Below are 17,076 nucleotides of genomic sequence, written 5' to 3'. Positions count from 1 at the left end.
GTAAATATAGAAGCTGGGAGGTAAATGAGGATTGTTGGTATAATGTTCTTTTGGAATGTATACACCTTACCCTTGTTCATTCAAATGCTGATTTCTCTCCCCCACTCTCTGGTTTCAATCTGGACATTGCATTGTGATACTTATTCTAAGCATCACCTGTCTCAACTTTGCGTAAACATGCCAAAACAAAACAACAAAGCACAAAGTTGAGCAATGGAGAGGAAGTAGTATGAGGGAGATGGGAGGAGCCAGAGGAGAGGAAAGAGTAAGAAGCAAAAGGAAGAGGAGAGAGGAAGGGCTGGGAGAACAGAAGCTGGGAGAGAGGTCTTGGAACACCATGGAGAGATGGACTGGACCTAAGATATCATTGAAGGCAAGTATAATATGAATATGAAGGCAGGTAAAATATGAATGGTAGAGAACTATTGGACTTGGAGGTTTAGGATGGAACAACTATTGCCCAGCATTGCGATCTACGTTAATTAAATAAATCCCAGTCTCTGTGTGGTGTTTTGGTTATGCAGCTGGTTTAGGATTAACCACAGCTTTATTAAAAGATATATCAATAGTAAATATAAATGACAAATACAACAAAGGATCATTTCACCATATGCACATAATTGAAATAATTTTTTAACAATGAAGTAACAATCTAAAATTTTGTGTGCAAATGATGACTAACCTAGCACCTGTCAGAATCAATGAATCACTACTTGTGAATCAAAAAGCAGAGTGTAAAATATATGACTCCTGCTATTCAAATAACTCTTATGTCTTAAAGTACTATTAGCTTGAGCACAGTATTGCACAATTAATGTTTAACTGTTTCAACCACACTAGTTCTGACTTAAGCTTAACCTTTTAAAACATGAACTCAGTTCCATTTTTCTCACTAACTTCACAGAGCTACAATTGCCAGACTCATGTCTGAAAAAAACTAGACACAATTTTCACTTTCTGTAGCATTTTTGTTTTCCGCCCACATCCAGAATCATAGCAGAGATGTCAGGAGTACCAGAATGACATATAACAAATACAAACTTTATCTTTGCAAAATATCTTCCTGGGGTTATCTTCCCATGCTCACTGCTGTACGGACCACTGTCTTCTTAACATAGAACCACAGCAAGTTCAGCCTAGTTTTCTTAGGAGGATACACCCATTATTACTATTGTTAAATTAAGACATATATTGATACTACTGTTGTATTAGTACTAATATCTGATTCAAACGTTTGTGGTCATTCACATATGGAACCAAAGCTTAAGCAAGTTTCTAGCATTTGAGATAGACTATGTAATAGACTAAATAGACAAAATAATGACAGACTAAATAATCTAGAATTGCACCCTCCTTCCTAAAAACAAGCCTGTGGGGGAGGGGTGTGTGTGACAAAGACATGGGCCTTCTCAGGTATAGGAGAAAGATATCACATAGAGGAGGAACCTGACCCAATGAGTGTTTCAGAAGCATCATCTGGTTTCTGTGTGAGAAGAGACTGAATATGAATATAGGCAGGCTAGATGAAGCAAAAAAGTTTTTATTTTAGATCTGTAGAGTCAAGAGGACTTGCTGTCACATAACTTGTGGGGCTTAGAGAAGGGAAAATTCCAAAATAGTCTTTGGGTTTATTGCCTGAAGAAATGGAGCCATAATAGTTGCCATTTCTGGAATGGGAAAAAATATCAGAGGAACAGATTTTAAGAAATGTCAGAAATTGATTGCAGGCATGTTAAGTCTGCTGAGCTTACCAACCTTCCTAGAGAGATATCAAGAGAGCAGACATAAGAGTCCAGAACTCAAGGGGGAAGTAAGAGCTGGAGATAACCATCCAACAGTCACTGGCATGCTGGGTAGCATCTCATCAGTGACAAATCAAGCTAAGATCCTCGCAACTGTAAAAATGTCCAGTAAAAGTGAAGGCCACTAAGGACTGAGACCCAGTGTACTCCAAAGTTTAAGAGTTTAGGAGATATAAAAGAGAAAGAAAGAAAGGAAGGAAGGAAGGAAGGAAGGAAGGAAGGAAGGAAGGAAGGAAGGAAGGACAGACTAAAAATGTCTTTACCATAAATGCAAAAAGAAAAATGAACAGGTAAGTTTTTCAGGAGACAAGCAAAAAAAAAAAAAATTGTTTCAAATGAAGAAGGGGGAGAAGGTGGAGAGGAAGAAAAAGATGATGATGAGGGCAAGAGCAAGACTACTGGTGCCAAATTCTGCTGTTGCTAGGTCTAAGCAAAATGAAGAATAAGAATGAGGCTGGCATATGTACTGAGATAGAGTGCTAAAGAGAAAGCCTAATGATTAGCTTGCAGGAGGGTGCAGAACAGAACATAAATATGTAAAGACACAGATACTTACTTGAAGAATAAAATAAAGGAAAGAAATGGGGTTGCAAAATTAAATATGAGAGAACTGAGGTTTGGGAAAGAGCTCAGTGAATAAAGTGCTTGCCTAGGAAGCACAGAGACCCAAGCTTAATCTGCAGAATCCATGTGAAAAAGCTGGGCATGTCGGCACACTTGTAATTCCAGCATCGAGGAGACAGACATCTGATGCCAGAGGCTTGTAGGCCTGTCAATGTAAACTCCTTGGCAAGTCCCAGGACATTGAAAGCCTACCTCCTTAACCCTCTCTCTCATGTACATATATACAGGGGCATACATAAGAAGAGGAATAAAAAAACACACACACAAAAGTTGTAAATAAATAAATAGAAATAAACACTATCCTTTTTGGCTTATGGGAAAGATCCAGCAGGGAATTTAGGCTTTAAAAAGACCCAGGTCCTGACACTGTGAAAACATGAGTCAACCTTTGGGACATTACGCTTGGTAAATAAGCTAGGCAAGGAAATACTGACATTGCATAGCCTCATTTTGAAGTCTTAGGAGTAAACTGGAGAATAATGGTTATGGGGGTCTAAGAGCCAGGTTCGGGGCAATTGTTGGTCAAGAAACACAAAATTTCAGCTACAGCAAAGAAACTCAAGATATCTGAGTTGGAAATTGGTAAATGTGTCTCCCTGGAAATCATGGTCACTATATACAGGGAAGTAGGTAGGCAACTGTCACTCTCCCTGCCATCCTCCAATTCCAATTCCCCAGTCTTATGCCAACCTTGGTAGCAGGACATCGACTTCACCCTCTGCTTTCTCTCTGTGCCCATTACAAAGGGACTGAATAGCTCTACAGCCTTCCCTTTGTCCTCCAATACTTTCTTCCTTTTCTCCTACAAATTTGTCTCACCGGCCAACACGCAAGGCAATCTCTCCCTAGAAACCTGCTTGTCATGCAGGGATTCAGATGGCAACCCTCATTCTCTATGTATCCTCCAGTTCCAATTCTCCCTGTCAGCCCTGAACGCATAGCAAACCAAGTGCAGTGGTGTGTCTTGCCTCTCTTCTTCCACCCCCTGTAGACTCCACAGATGCTCCTGGCAGACAGAACTTTCCTTCATCCTATGGTCCTTCTCAGCACCCTGACTTCTAGCTAATCCCCATTCCTCCTTGTCAGCAATCAATACCTGGAACTGGGAGGGGGTGGGAGGAAACCCTTAAGCCCTGTGGAGGAAAAGGAAACTGGCACAGCCACTATGGAAATCAGCATGGAGATTTCTTACAAAACTAAAATACCATTTGATCCAGCTATACCATTCCTGAGCATACCTAAAGGAATCCAGGTCATCATATAACAGAGATATTGTACATCCATTTATACCAAAGCAGAATTCACAGAAGCCAAGATACAGAAGCAACATAGATGCCCGCCAATTGAGGATAGAGTGGTATACATACACAATGAGGTTTTATTTGAAAACAAAGAGAAACAAAATTGTGTCATTTACCTGAAGAGAAGATTATGATGTTAAATGCAATATATAAGACAAAGGAAACAAGTACCTCATTTCATCTTTTATGTAGAATCTAGACTTTTTAAAAAGACTGGAACATAAAGAGAAGGCTACCTGGGACAGGATGGAGACCAGAATGTGAAGGGAGACAGGAGCAGGTAAGGCGAGGAGTAAAAATTATCATAGTATATAATTGATATTGATGAACATGTCCTAAGGAAACTGATTATGTTATACAATTAATACACATCAATAAAAAATGAGACAAATATAACAGAGCACTGATGAGGGCTGAAGGGTGAATTATATCCAACCATGCTGCGGATATTGAGGTTACTGTTGGGCTCCTCCAGAAGAACAGACTATGTTCACACATATGTGTGTGTATTTACCTTTCCTTGTCTGGCTTATTTTACTGAACATAATGCATGCACACACACACACACAGACAGACAAACATACACACATGCACACACAGAGACAAAGAAACATACAGGTACACACACATAGACAATTTATCAAAGTATAGGCTCAGGAAATTCCAGATGCATTGTAGATTCACAGGATGAAAACCTAAAAGTGAGGGACGAACAAAGAACTGTAGGAAGCACCATCACTGAGAGGAAGCAAAGAGCATGCGCAAATGGGCTTTTGCAAGGCAGATGTTTCATTCACCATCCTGACTGAAGGCCTAGACATGTGGGCAGTCAAAGGGTGGGTGTAATTAGTAACACATGGACGCTCCTTACCATTTCTATCGCCAGCGAAACGAGAAATGCGTTTCTTATCTACAGGAAGGATGCGGAAAGAGAAAGCTCAAGGACAGAATAGTTTTCAAAATACTCGTCTAAGAGTATGGAAAGTAGACTGACCTAGATATACACCCTACAACTGCCTAGCACCTTCTAGACGGAACAGGAGTCCATTACTGCTCTTTTATAAATCACTTCTGAATGGAGATAAAATATACTTTCACTTGTACTGATTGCTAGGTATTGATGGATATTTTTATCCTTGGGGAAATATCCACTTATAGCTTATTCTTTATTTTCCTTTTTCTTATTTAAGTTCCCAAAATATTTTGAGGAAACAAATTAACAAAGATTAGAAGTCAGCTAATAAAACTGACAACAAATCTGTTACTTGGAAACATAATAAATAAATGTTTTATCTCCAAATGAAAGTTAGCAAAGCAAAGAGTGTTGTATTATGTCAAGAAAAACTGATCAAAGAAAGGGGTGAAGTACTGAAAAAGAAAGACCAAACAGACAAACAGGTATTGAAATGTTATTTATAATTCCAAAGGAAGCACCCTGTACTCAGTGCTCATGAGATGTACATTAGGGAAACAAGCATGTGGGTTAATAAATGTTGAAACTTAAAGATGTGGTATAAACAGCTGGGCAGAAAGACTCAGAGCAGAATAGGAAGGTGAAAGCAAAGAATTAGATATGCCACGTGTTCACTGTAGGATGAGAGTAAGTATGCACACATCCAAACGACACCGTCTCAAGAACATCTTCCTGGAAAATGTGTAATATTACTCTGAAAAGGTAATAGATTTTGTCATGCAAGAGTGAAACCCAAAGGCAGAACTTTGAAGCACATTAAGTGAAAGTGAAATAAATCTTTTACACATGATTTCTTTCCAGTGTAAATTTGATGGCATTATAAAGGACAGGATGTTGATGTAATAATGGATGTCTAAACTTAATGAAAAGTTTGATTATGGACCCTCATAAATCTTGTAGGAATTCTCTAGCCTAGAAACTCTTAGCATAACCCCTGGCAGTCTGTGTTGCTGATCCTGACCATCGAAATTGGTCCTTTGCATGAGTCTCACCTTCTCTCACTGTTGCTTTCACCTTCAAAGATCACACACAGTCCAAACTCAGTTTCCTGGATTGTAATTTGTTTCTTTCAGTTTTTTCTAATGGTTCTCCTTCTATTCTATTGCTCAGAACTATATAAACAGCATTATTCTATTAGTATTAATTGATTACAGAATTCTATTACTTGCGCTACATACATCTTCTTACACAAGATTTTCTTTGGCAAGGCAATTTGACTACATACTATTCTAGCAAGCTAGTTGGTCCATTTCACTCAAGCTACACTGCACAGCTATACAATTATTCATTCATGATGATTCCTCCAAAGGGGGACAAAATACTCCCCAGTATAATTCAGTTTTTAAGTATATAGGGTTTATGTAAACATAGCAGCTATTTAAAAAATATCCTCATGAATAAAGAAAACTTATGCATATGCAGAATTTAACTAATCAGGAGCTACTGACCTAGTTTTTTAAAAAAACGTTTTTTTAATCAATTAATTTATTTATAATTATTTATTACAGTTTATTCACTTTGTATCCTGGCTGTATTCCTCCCCACCCCATTTCCTCCCAGTCCCATCCACCCTACCTCTTCTCCCCCTGTGCTCCTCCCCTGGATGCTAGGGAAGAGGCTGAATCCTCATTCAGAGGGAAAATAGGATATATATCAGAAGTAGAAAAAGACAGGGAACAATAATGGAGACTTCCACAGGGGTCCTCTGAAAGACTCTACCCATCAGGGTATCGAAGGAGATATTGAGACTCATAGCCAAACTTTGGGCAGAGTGCAGGGAACCTTATGGAAGTAGGGGGTTATAGAAAGACCTGGAGGGGACAAAGCTCTACAAGGAGAGCAAAAAAGCCAAAAGAAACTGGGCCCAGGGTGTCCTTCAGAGACTGATGCACAAACCAAGGACCATGCATGAAGAGGACCTAGACTCTCTGCTCAGAGGAAGCCTATAGGCTGCTCAGTTTTCAAGTGGTTTAGTAAGGGAATCAGGGGTTGTCTCTGACATGAACTCAGTGGCTGGCTCCTTGATTGCCTTCCCCTGGGGGATGCAAACTAGCCAGGCCACAGAGGAAGATAATGCAACCAGCCCTCATGAAAGCTGATAGGGTCAGATAGAAGGGGAGGAGGTCCTCCCCTATTAGTGGAAAAAAAAAGTTTTAAATATGTATTTATTTTATGTATATGAGTGTTTTGCCTTCATGTACCACATGGGTATTGAATGTCCTGGAAGCCAGAAGTAGGTGCCAAAGACCATAGAACTGGGGTTACATATGGTTGTGAGCCAGCATGTGGGTGTTAGAAATTGAAGTGGGGTCATCTGTAAGAGCAACAAGTGCTCTTAACTGCTGGGCTGTCTGGGAAGTCTGTAGTAATTCAGTCTTTAAACCAAAGTCTTTTTTGCTACTGAACACATTTGTTAGAACATGTGCTGCAAGTGATTCTTGTTGTTTGGCTTCATATAGATACTAAAAACAAAACACAAAACAAAAAACAAGAGTAAATGTAAAAGGGAAGACAAATGGGCAGTAATGTACTCATGCACACATGTCGAATAAAGTCAACACTTACCTTCTTACAGGATCTTTCTCAAGCTGTAAAAAGAGCACTGGAGCAGCAGTTGCTAGGAAATATTTACCTTGTTTTATATCAGCACTCTGTGGACCTTCTGACAGATAGCAGTGTGGCAATGGATATGAAGAAAACATTGGCCAAGGATATGGGTCATCCCCCTAAAACCACAACAGCACAGACAACTTGAGGAGTTGGGGTAAGATAGAAAACTTTGGAACATCACTCGTTGAAGTTGACTTTTTTGTTCATAAACATGCTGTGCAATTAATCAAAAGTTATTTGCTGTTATTATCCACTATTCCTAAAAGACAATAAACAAAATGTAACAGAAATTTTAAACAACGTGGATGTATGATAAATTTTTACTGTGACTAGGACTGATAATAATGGATCTTTATGAAAAGAAGAATACAATTTTTAAAAGCCCTGTATTTAATTTTCCTCCACAAAACTATTTTTCTTTTGCCAATCATTTCTTGCTCTTCTTTTCCAGAGTGGCAGCCACAGAAAGTTCTTATCGACAAACACCCTCCATAAAGACCATACACACTGCATATGGGAAAACCTGAGCAAACACACAACAGTTAAGGATTATGAAGAGAAGGACTTTAAGGACACATAGAACAATGACAAGTATCTAATAAAACCATAATCTACAGCTCCTGGACACTCACCAGCAACTCTTGAGTTCTTGGAGACAACACTACTATTTTATTTTTAATGTGTTTACCTGTTTTGTAAAGTTTGTCAAGCAGCAAACATGGAATACTAGTGTGTCGGCACTTGGAAAATGTTGCTTAGTGTCTTTTCAGTTGGATACTTTGCTTTAAAACATGTCAAAACTTTGTACTCACCTTCTCAAGCATTCTTGGTGGCAAATTCCGCTCTAAGGGCCCGCCAATGAGATTAATCCTTACAAGAACATGATTTCTCTCTACTGATAATCCATCAATTATAAAGTCCCTGCAAGAGAATTCGCATCAATTCTGCTGTCTTCTTAACTGAATATGGTTTGATTTTTACATCAAGAAGCACATATACACAGAGAGAACCAAAAAAGAATCTGCAAAACACACTTGTCATCAGCAGACTTACAATACAGAAATCTATATTACTTCTTTATATACATATATTATCAGTTCTTTGCTAAAGAGGAAATAATTGATGGATATATAGTTGACAAGAGGTTAGTGAACTTAATAAGAGTATTTCCTTGACAAATGACCCTGTACTTAGAGAAGTGAGATAGGGAAACCTATTATTTCTGAAGTGTCTACACCATATCTTTACGAGGCTCCTCCTATACTGGAGATATGGCTCAGGCATTGAAGACTAGGCTGAGACCCAAAGAGACAAAGTTTCTCCGATGTTCTAGAGTTAGTGCCACAAGTCTGTGACACACAAGGTGTTACTGATCAATTTCTGATGCTTCTATTGTTTTTTTTCCCCTATATCACACCTCAACATCAAATGAAATACCCACTAACTGTCCATGACCTGGGTAGGAAGTGCACTTCTGAATCACAGACATGAGAGAAATGACAGCAATTAGGTTTGTGCACTATAAATGTCAGCCAAATTGAGGTAATGACAAGTATGATTTATTGGGGGGGGGGAGGTGACTTAAATCTCACTTGGCAAATAACCAGAATTTATGACTATAAGCTGACATGTAGGATGATGGGAACAGAATGGCTCTAAGAAAGATGTTAAAGCAAGCACTGTAGTCAAAGAGTCACTGTCCAAAGTGATATGAATTCAAAAGCGGTATGACTTCGTGAAAACTAAAGAAAATATGCTAAGACAAAAGGAACAAATGTTAAATGTGATACTCTCCAAAAACATGTATCATTATCTTTCTGTGACATTCACGCTTAAATGGCTCTTTGTCATTTAAATGTTTGGCAGTATGAAAAGAACACAGAAAATAAGTTTAAAATCATTTGTAAGGCAAACTGCTGACAGTATCATTCCAATGTCACCCTTTTCTGTTTGTTTTGCTTGTTTGTTTGTTTTTCCAACCTGTGGTTCTCAGAGGTCTCAAAGGTGTTTTCTTCCTGAGCATGTAGTAACAGGTTGGATAGTTGATACTGAGCCTCCAGTAAGAGAAGAGCATCCAGGTCACAGCAAATCACACTTAGTATCCTATACAGAAGAGAAAAGGAACAATCCTGTAACATGCAGTGTGGACAGTCTTCAAATTTCAAAGAAATGCCCAAGACTTACAGTACCAATCTTATAAGAATGTCTACACAGTCACTTCAAGTTTGTTTTTATTTTCAGATAAGTCTCACTGTGCAGCCCAGGTCAGCCGGGAACTTCCTCTATACCATAAGCTGGTCTCAGACAGCAATCCTCTTGCCTAAGCTTTGCAAGTTCTGGGATTGCAGATTTCGGTACAACTGCATGCTTTACTTATTCAAAGCATACCTGAGCAAATTAAGATTTTTATCAAAAAAAAAAAAAAAGCTGTTTGATGGCATTTCTTAGAACTTGCCTACAATGATTCAAAGATTCTAAAACCAAACCAAAGTCAAATGACAACAATTTAGAAAATTGTTCCCCTCAGCTTGCAGAAGTCAGCAGATGACCTGCTGCTGCTGTTTAGATTCAATACAGATGGAAGCCAAAGGAAGACTAGATGTCTAGTTAAAGACTGAGCTGTTCAAATCCAAAAGCATGGAAAAAGGAAGAACAGAGAACACAATAGACAGTTTTAAACACAGAGCAACCTCACGATTAGTCAATGGTAACTAGAAAAATTAGTGCAGAAAGGAGTTAAGGAAATGTGCAATGGGTATAACTCTTCTCATGAGGTCCTGAGTACCTCTGAATACTCAGAGCCTATGTAAAAATCAAAAACAAACAAACAAACAAACAAAACACAGCTCAGTGTGGTTATGCCGGGCCTAGAGAGAGAAAACAAGAATGGCATCCCTGTAAAGACCTTGAGAAGGGCTTTCTTAGGCAAGATAGCTTCAAAGAGAGAGCTGCCATGTTGAACATGACAGGAGGCTGGAAGAAGAGTGAAATCCCCAATTTTTTTTTTTACTTTTTCAGGTTTTCGGGAAATGATGAGAAGTTCTCCATTATGTGGTTTGAACTGCCACAGCTTTTGTGCCAACAATCCAGGGACAGGCTAAGACCATGAGTTTATCTTACATGTGCAGGGTTAGGGGAGGCTGGGCTTGTGCTCCCATCCCATCCATAAACACTAGCCTTCAAGGCAGAAGCCTACCAGTTACAGAAGAATGGGGCTGAGAGGGAGGTAATCTAATGGAGACAAGGAAATTCCTACTGACTGGACATGTGGTCTAAAAGGAAGAATCAAGGATGATAGATGATGCTTAGTTCGAACAAGCAGGAGAAACTTGTCACCATCAAATACATCAGGCTACTACATCGCAACTGATTATGAAAATGACCATCAATGGCTCTCTAAATTAACATACAAAAGGAGAGGGGTCATGGAATCTAGATGGGCAATAAGGTGATTCATGTGAATTGGAGCAGCTCTGCATATGAACAAATTCATGATGAACTAAATCCCCACTAAATGATGGAAGAATTAAGAGCAACAGATGATGTAAGATTTTTGAAATCATGCAAGAACCAGTAGTAGTTCAAAGTTTAACAAATTTACCTATACAATAAATCAAAAGAACATCACACTGCAACCAAATACAGTTCATTATGGGGAGAAAAATGCAAGTAAAATGCTGAAGTCCATCTTGATGTAATTCATGATAAAAATGTGAAGGAAAGCAAAACCATGTCATCTTCTGATGAAATTCCTATTAAGGTCACAAAAGACAAAACAGTTCCCTCTCCCCATTTTTGAGAAAAGGCAGGGATTTTATTCTCCATAGTCAAGAATTTATAAACAAGAACATTTTGCTTTAAAACACGAGGTAATAATGGTGGCCTAAGAAGAGCTATAGAATAGGATGTGCTAAGCAAGACTACCTCTGGTCTGGCAAGAGGTATCTGCCTTCTTCCAAGTCCAGCTAATACTGGATAGAAAATGGCAGATGGGTATGACATACTACCTACAATTTCTATTTAACACTGCCAAGCAGGAACATGCATTCACAAGACAGAAAATAAGGTTAAATACAAATAAACTCAAGTCAGCCCATAATTGATCCTGTCCTTCCAGCTCCTGCAAGGTACCTCATAGCTGGCCTTCAAAAAGGCAGAGCAAATGCCAGGCTTGATGTACTCTGCAGGTGCTTAATTTTATCTGTCAACCTGACTAAATATCTAGACAGAGGCACAGATAGCTATGATGATCCGGCAACAAAATCTTAAATTCCCTAGATCATGAGGATCTTTGCATTGTTTTTGTATCTTGTTTGTTGTTTATTCAACTCTTGAGCATTAAGTTTATAGGTGACATATTCGTGTCCAAGCATCATGCAAAATAACCATCTTCACATCTATCTATCTATCTACATATATATATATATATATATATATATATGCACATTTTCAATGTTATGGTGGTGTGTGGTCTTCAGTGTGCTACTTTCAAGAACGAACAAAGTGCCATCATCAGATGTTGCGTGTGCTTATGGCGACTTGGAAAATGAAACACAGAAATTATCAGTGATGTTTTGATTTGCTAACACAAGTGATAGGCATTTAGTGTTATTTAGAAACTAGGTAAGTATTCTTATTTGGTTATAAGGGTGTTCACAGTCTGGATGTTCCCAGTGTATCACTCATCATTTCCAAAATTAGTTTGTTTCACTGACAACAGCCTGGTGAGTTATAGAAGCTGCAAAGCATTGAAGGATGTTTGGACAGTAGAGCCAGGAATGGATATATCTAAAACAGGGAAGTACAAAAATGCCTGTTATAACTGAGTAGGAGAGATGGATCACTGTAGGATTCCAAGTAAAGATTCCTGAGACAGTCTCAAGTCAGCAAAGAACAAAAGGAAGACAAGTCACACAGATACCAGGAAAAAGTGTCCAAGTCAAAGAGCAAATGGCTTGACTAATAAGCCTATGTGTAGAGCATAGCACAACATAGCAACACTGAAGGGGCCAAGTTAGGCAAAGTAGAATAAGAAATAGTCAAGAGATGAGAAAAGGCCAAAGAAATACTAGGAATTCAGATATCCATATAACATCAGCAGTTGTGATGGTTCCAGACTTTTCTATAGTCACCAACATGTGAAATTCTCAAAAAAAAAAGAAAGAAAGAATTAAAAACAAAAATGTAACCAGTAGATAGGATTCTAAATGTTCCTAAAACAAACAAATGATACATGAGTCAAGTAGGAGGTAACAACCACCCTGATCTGATGATATATATTGTATAATGTATTGAAATACACACATTACCCTACAATTATGTGTAGCTGTTAAAATACAGAATATATAACATAAATAAGTAAACATGAATATTAACAACATGAAGAATTCACAACAAAAATGGTGGGACCTGGAAAGGATCATCCTGAGTGAGCTGTCCCAGAAGCAGAAAGACACACACGATATATACTCACTCATATAGACATGTAATATAGGATAAACCTACTAAAATCTGTACATCTAAAGAAACTGATCAAGAGAGAGGACCCTGACTAAAATGTTCAATCCCAAAAGCCAAAGAGGAAGGACATCAGAAGAAGAAGAAAACAGGAAACAAGCTAGGAACCTGCCACAGAGGGCCTCTGAAAGGCTCTGCCCTGCAGACTATCAAAGCAGACACTGAGACTTATGGCCAACTGTTGGGCAGAGTGCATGGAATCTTATGTAAGAAGTGGGAAATAGTAAGATCTGGAGAGGACAGGAACTCCACAAGGAGAGCAACAGAACCAGAAAACTTGAACACAGGGGTCTTCCCAGAGACTCATACTCCAACCTAGTACCAGGCTTGGAGATAACCTAGAACCCCTGCACAGATATAGCCCACGGCAGTTTAGTGTCCAAGTGGGTTACATAGTAATGGGAAGAGGGACTGCATTTGACATAATTTGATTGGCTTGCTCTTTGATCACCTCCCCCTGAGGGGGGAGCAGCCTTACCAGGCCATAGAAGATGACAATGCAGTCACTCCTGATGAGATCTGATAGACTAAGATCAGAAGGAAGGAGAAAAGGACCTCCCCTATCAGTGGACTTGAGATGCGGCATGCATGAAGAAGGGGAAGGGAGGGTGAGATTGGGAGGGGAGGAGGGTGGGGCTTATGGGGGGGATACAAAGTGAATAAAGTGTAATTAATAAAAAAAATAAATAAAAGGATTCATACACAAAACATCCAAGAAATCAAGGATGCCATGAAAAGATGAAATCTAAGAATAACAGGAATAGATTAAAAAGAAGATTCCAGGCTCCAAGGTCCAGAAAATATATTCAAGAAAATCATAGAATGAAAGTTTCCCAACTTAAAAAAAAATAGATGTCCATAAACATACAAGAGGCCTACAGAACACCAAATAGACTAGACCACAAAAGAAACTCCTCACATCACATTATAGTCAAAACACTAAATCTATAGAACCAAGAAAAAATATTAAAAGCAGGAGGAAAAAAAGGCCAAGTAACATATAAAGGCAGACCTATCAGAATCACACCGGACTTCTCATCAGAAACTATGAAAGCCAGAAGGGCCTGGGCGGATGTTATGCAGACTCCAAGAGACCACAGATACCAACCCAGACTACTATACCCAGCAAAACTTACAATCAACATAGATAGAGAAAACAAAATATTCCATGACAAAACTAAATTTAAAAATGTCTACACAGCCACCCAGCCCTACAGAAGATACTAGAAGGAAAACTCCAATCCAATGTAAACAACTACACCCAAGAAAATACTGGATATAACTTCAGAACAAAAAATTAAAAGAAAACAAGCATTGAAACACAGTAACACCACTGACTACACAATAAAAGGAACTAACATTCATTGGACACTATTACCTATCAAAATCAATGGACTCAATTCTCCAATAAAAAGACAAAGACTAAAAGAATGGTTGTAGAAACAGAATCCAAAATTCTGCTGCATCCAAGAAACACACCTTTGCAACAAAGATAAACACTACCTCAGAATAAAGGGCTGGAAAAATGTTGTTCAAGCAAATGGACCCAGAAAACAAGCTGGGGTAGTTATCCTAATATCTAATAAAATAGACTTTCAACCAAAATTAAACAAAAATAAACGAGGAGGGGTATTTCATTCTCATCAAAGGAAAAATCCACAGGAGGACATCACAGTCCTGAACATCTATGCCACAAATACAAAAGCACCTGCATTTGTAAATGAAACATTATTAAAGCTGAAATCACACGTTGATCCCAACACCTTAATAATGGTTATAATAATAACATTCCACTCTTACCAAGGGACAGATCATCCAGACAGAAGCTAAATAGGGAAATAATGACACAGAGGTCCTAAATCAAATAGACCTAACAGATGTCTACAGAACTTTTCACCCAAACTCAAAAAGGTATACCTTCTTTTCAGTACCTCATGAAACCTTCTCCAAAATTGACCATGTACTCAAGCACAAAGCAAGTCTCGACAGGTATAAGAAGATTGAAATAATCCCTTGTTTCCTATCATACACCAATGGACTAAAACTAGACCTCAACAACAGCAGGAATAACAAAAAGCCTACATAAACATGAAAACTCAACAACTCTCTACTCAATGACAGCATGGTCAGGGAAGAAAAGAAAAAAGAAATTAGAGACATTCTAAAATTCAATGAAAATGAAGGCACAACATATCCAAACTTATTAGAAACAATGAAAGCAGTGCTAAGAGGAAGGCAATAAGGGCCTCCAGAAAGAGGTTGGAGACATCTCATACAAGGTATTTAACAGCACACCTAAAAGCCTTAGAGGGAAAAAAAGGAGCACACACACACAAGAGGAGTAGACGACTGGAAATAATCAAACTCAAGCTGAAATCAATGAAATAGAAACAATTCAAAGAATCAATAAGACCAAGAAGTGGTTGTTTGAGAGAAATAACAGGAGAGACAAACCCTTAGCCAAACTAACTAAAAGGCAGAGAAACACTATCCAAATCAGCAAAATCAGAAATGAAAAGGGGGACATAACTACAGACACTGAGGAAATCGAAACAATCATTAGGTCTTATTACAAAAGCCTACATGCCACAAAATTTGAAAATCTAAATGAAATGAACAATTTTCTTGATAGATTCCACTTGCCAAAATTAAATCAACATCAGGTAAATAGATTGAATAGTCCTATATCCCCATGGAAATAGAAGCAATAATCAAAAGACTACCTTCCCAAAAAAAAAACCCAGAGCCAGATGGTTTCAGTGCAGAATTCTATCAGAACTTCAAAAAAGAGCAAACTTCAATTCTCTTCAAAATTTTCCACAAAATAGAAACAGAGGGAACATTACTAAACTCATTCTATGAAGCCACAGTCACCTTGATACCTAAACCATACAAAGACCCAACAAAGAAAGAGAACTTCAGACCTATCTTTCATATGAACATTGATGCAAAAATACTCAATAAAACACTTGCAAACAGAATGCAAGAACACCTAAAAGATATCATTCACCATGACCAAGTAGGCTTTATCACAGGCATGCTAGAGTAATAAGACAACTAGAGTAGAACAAGGGGATACAAATCGGAAAGGAAGAAGTCAAAGAATCACTATCACTATTTGCAGGTCATATAATAATATACATGAGTGACCCGAAAAATTCAACCAGAGAACTCCTTCAGTGGATAAAGACCTTTAGCAAAGTGGCTGGATACAAATTAACTCCAAAAATTCAGTAGCCATCCTGTATACAAAGGACAAAAGGGCAGAGAAAGATATTAGGGAAACTACACCCTTTATAATAAATAGCCACTAATAACATAAAGTACGTTGGTGTGACTCTAACCATGCAAGTGAAAGACTTGTATGAAAAAAAGTTCAAGCCTCTGAAGAAAGAAATTAAAGAAGGTATCAGAAGATGGAAAGAGCTCCCATGTTCATGGATCAGTACGAATAAAATAGTGAAAATGGCCATTTTGCCAAAAGAAATCTACAGGTTCAATGAAATTCCCATCAAAATACCAACATAATGCTTACAGACCTTGAGAGAACAAATCTCAAGTTCACATGGAAAAACAAAAAATACAGAATTACTAAAACAATCGTGTACAACAACAGATTGTCTGGAGGTACCTCCATCTCTGCCTGATCTTAAGCTTTACTACAGACCAAGAGTAATGAAAACTGCATGGTACCAGCATAGAAAAAGAATGACAGATCAATGGAATCAAATAGAAGACCCAGAAATAAATCCAAACATCTACAGATACTTGATTTTTGGCAAAGAAGCCAAAATCATAAAATGGAAAAAAAGACAGCATCTTCAACAAATGGTGCTGGTCTAATTGGATGTCTACATGTAAAAAAATGAAAATAGATCCATATTTATCATCCTGCTCAAAACTAGGGTCCAACTGAATCAAAGTCCTCAACATAAAAGCAGACATACTATACATGTTAGAAGAAAAAGTGGGGAAGAGCTGTGAACTCATTGGCCCAGGAGACAACTTCCTAAACAGAACATCAACAGCACAGGCTCTAAGACCAACAATCAATAAATGGTACTTCACAAAACTGAAAAGCTTCTGTAAAGCAATGGATACTGTCTTTAGGACACAAAGACAGACTACAGACTAGGAAAGGATTTTTACTAATCCTGTATCTGTCAGAGGGCTAATATCCAGAATATATAAAGAACTCAAGAAGTTAAAAAGCAATAAAGCAAGTAATCCAATTAAAAAATAGAATACA

The 17,076-nt window shown here is 38.1% G+C and overlaps 1 protein-coding gene across 1 annotated transcript in view; it reads right to left on the bottom strand.

The window, feature by feature from the left end:
• The window catches only part of Tbc1d32 (TBC1 domain family member 32), a 223,224-nt gene that overhangs the window by 63,456 nt on the left and 142,692 nt on the right, over positions 1 to 17,076 (bottom strand). The window contains exons 23-25 of the mRNA XM_060373683.1: positions 9,291 to 9,413; positions 8,123 to 8,231; positions 7,333 to 7,426 (exon numbers count right to left, since the gene is read on the bottom strand). Coding sequence (XP_060229666.1) covers positions 7,333 to 7,426; positions 8,123 to 8,231; positions 9,291 to 9,413 — 326 coding nt within the window. The remainder of the gene's footprint in view (positions 1 to 7,332; positions 7,427 to 8,122; positions 8,232 to 9,290; positions 9,414 to 17,076) is intronic.

The sequence above is a fragment of the Meriones unguiculatus genome, chromosome 20, assembly GCF_030254825.1.
Source record: "Meriones unguiculatus strain TT.TT164.6M chromosome 20, Bangor_MerUng_6.1, whole genome shotgun sequence".
Classification (NCBI taxonomy): Eukaryota; Metazoa; Chordata; class Mammalia; order Rodentia; family Muridae; genus Meriones; species Meriones unguiculatus.
Note: the sequence above shows the minus strand (reverse complement) of the source record. Positions and strands in the feature narration are given on the sequence as shown.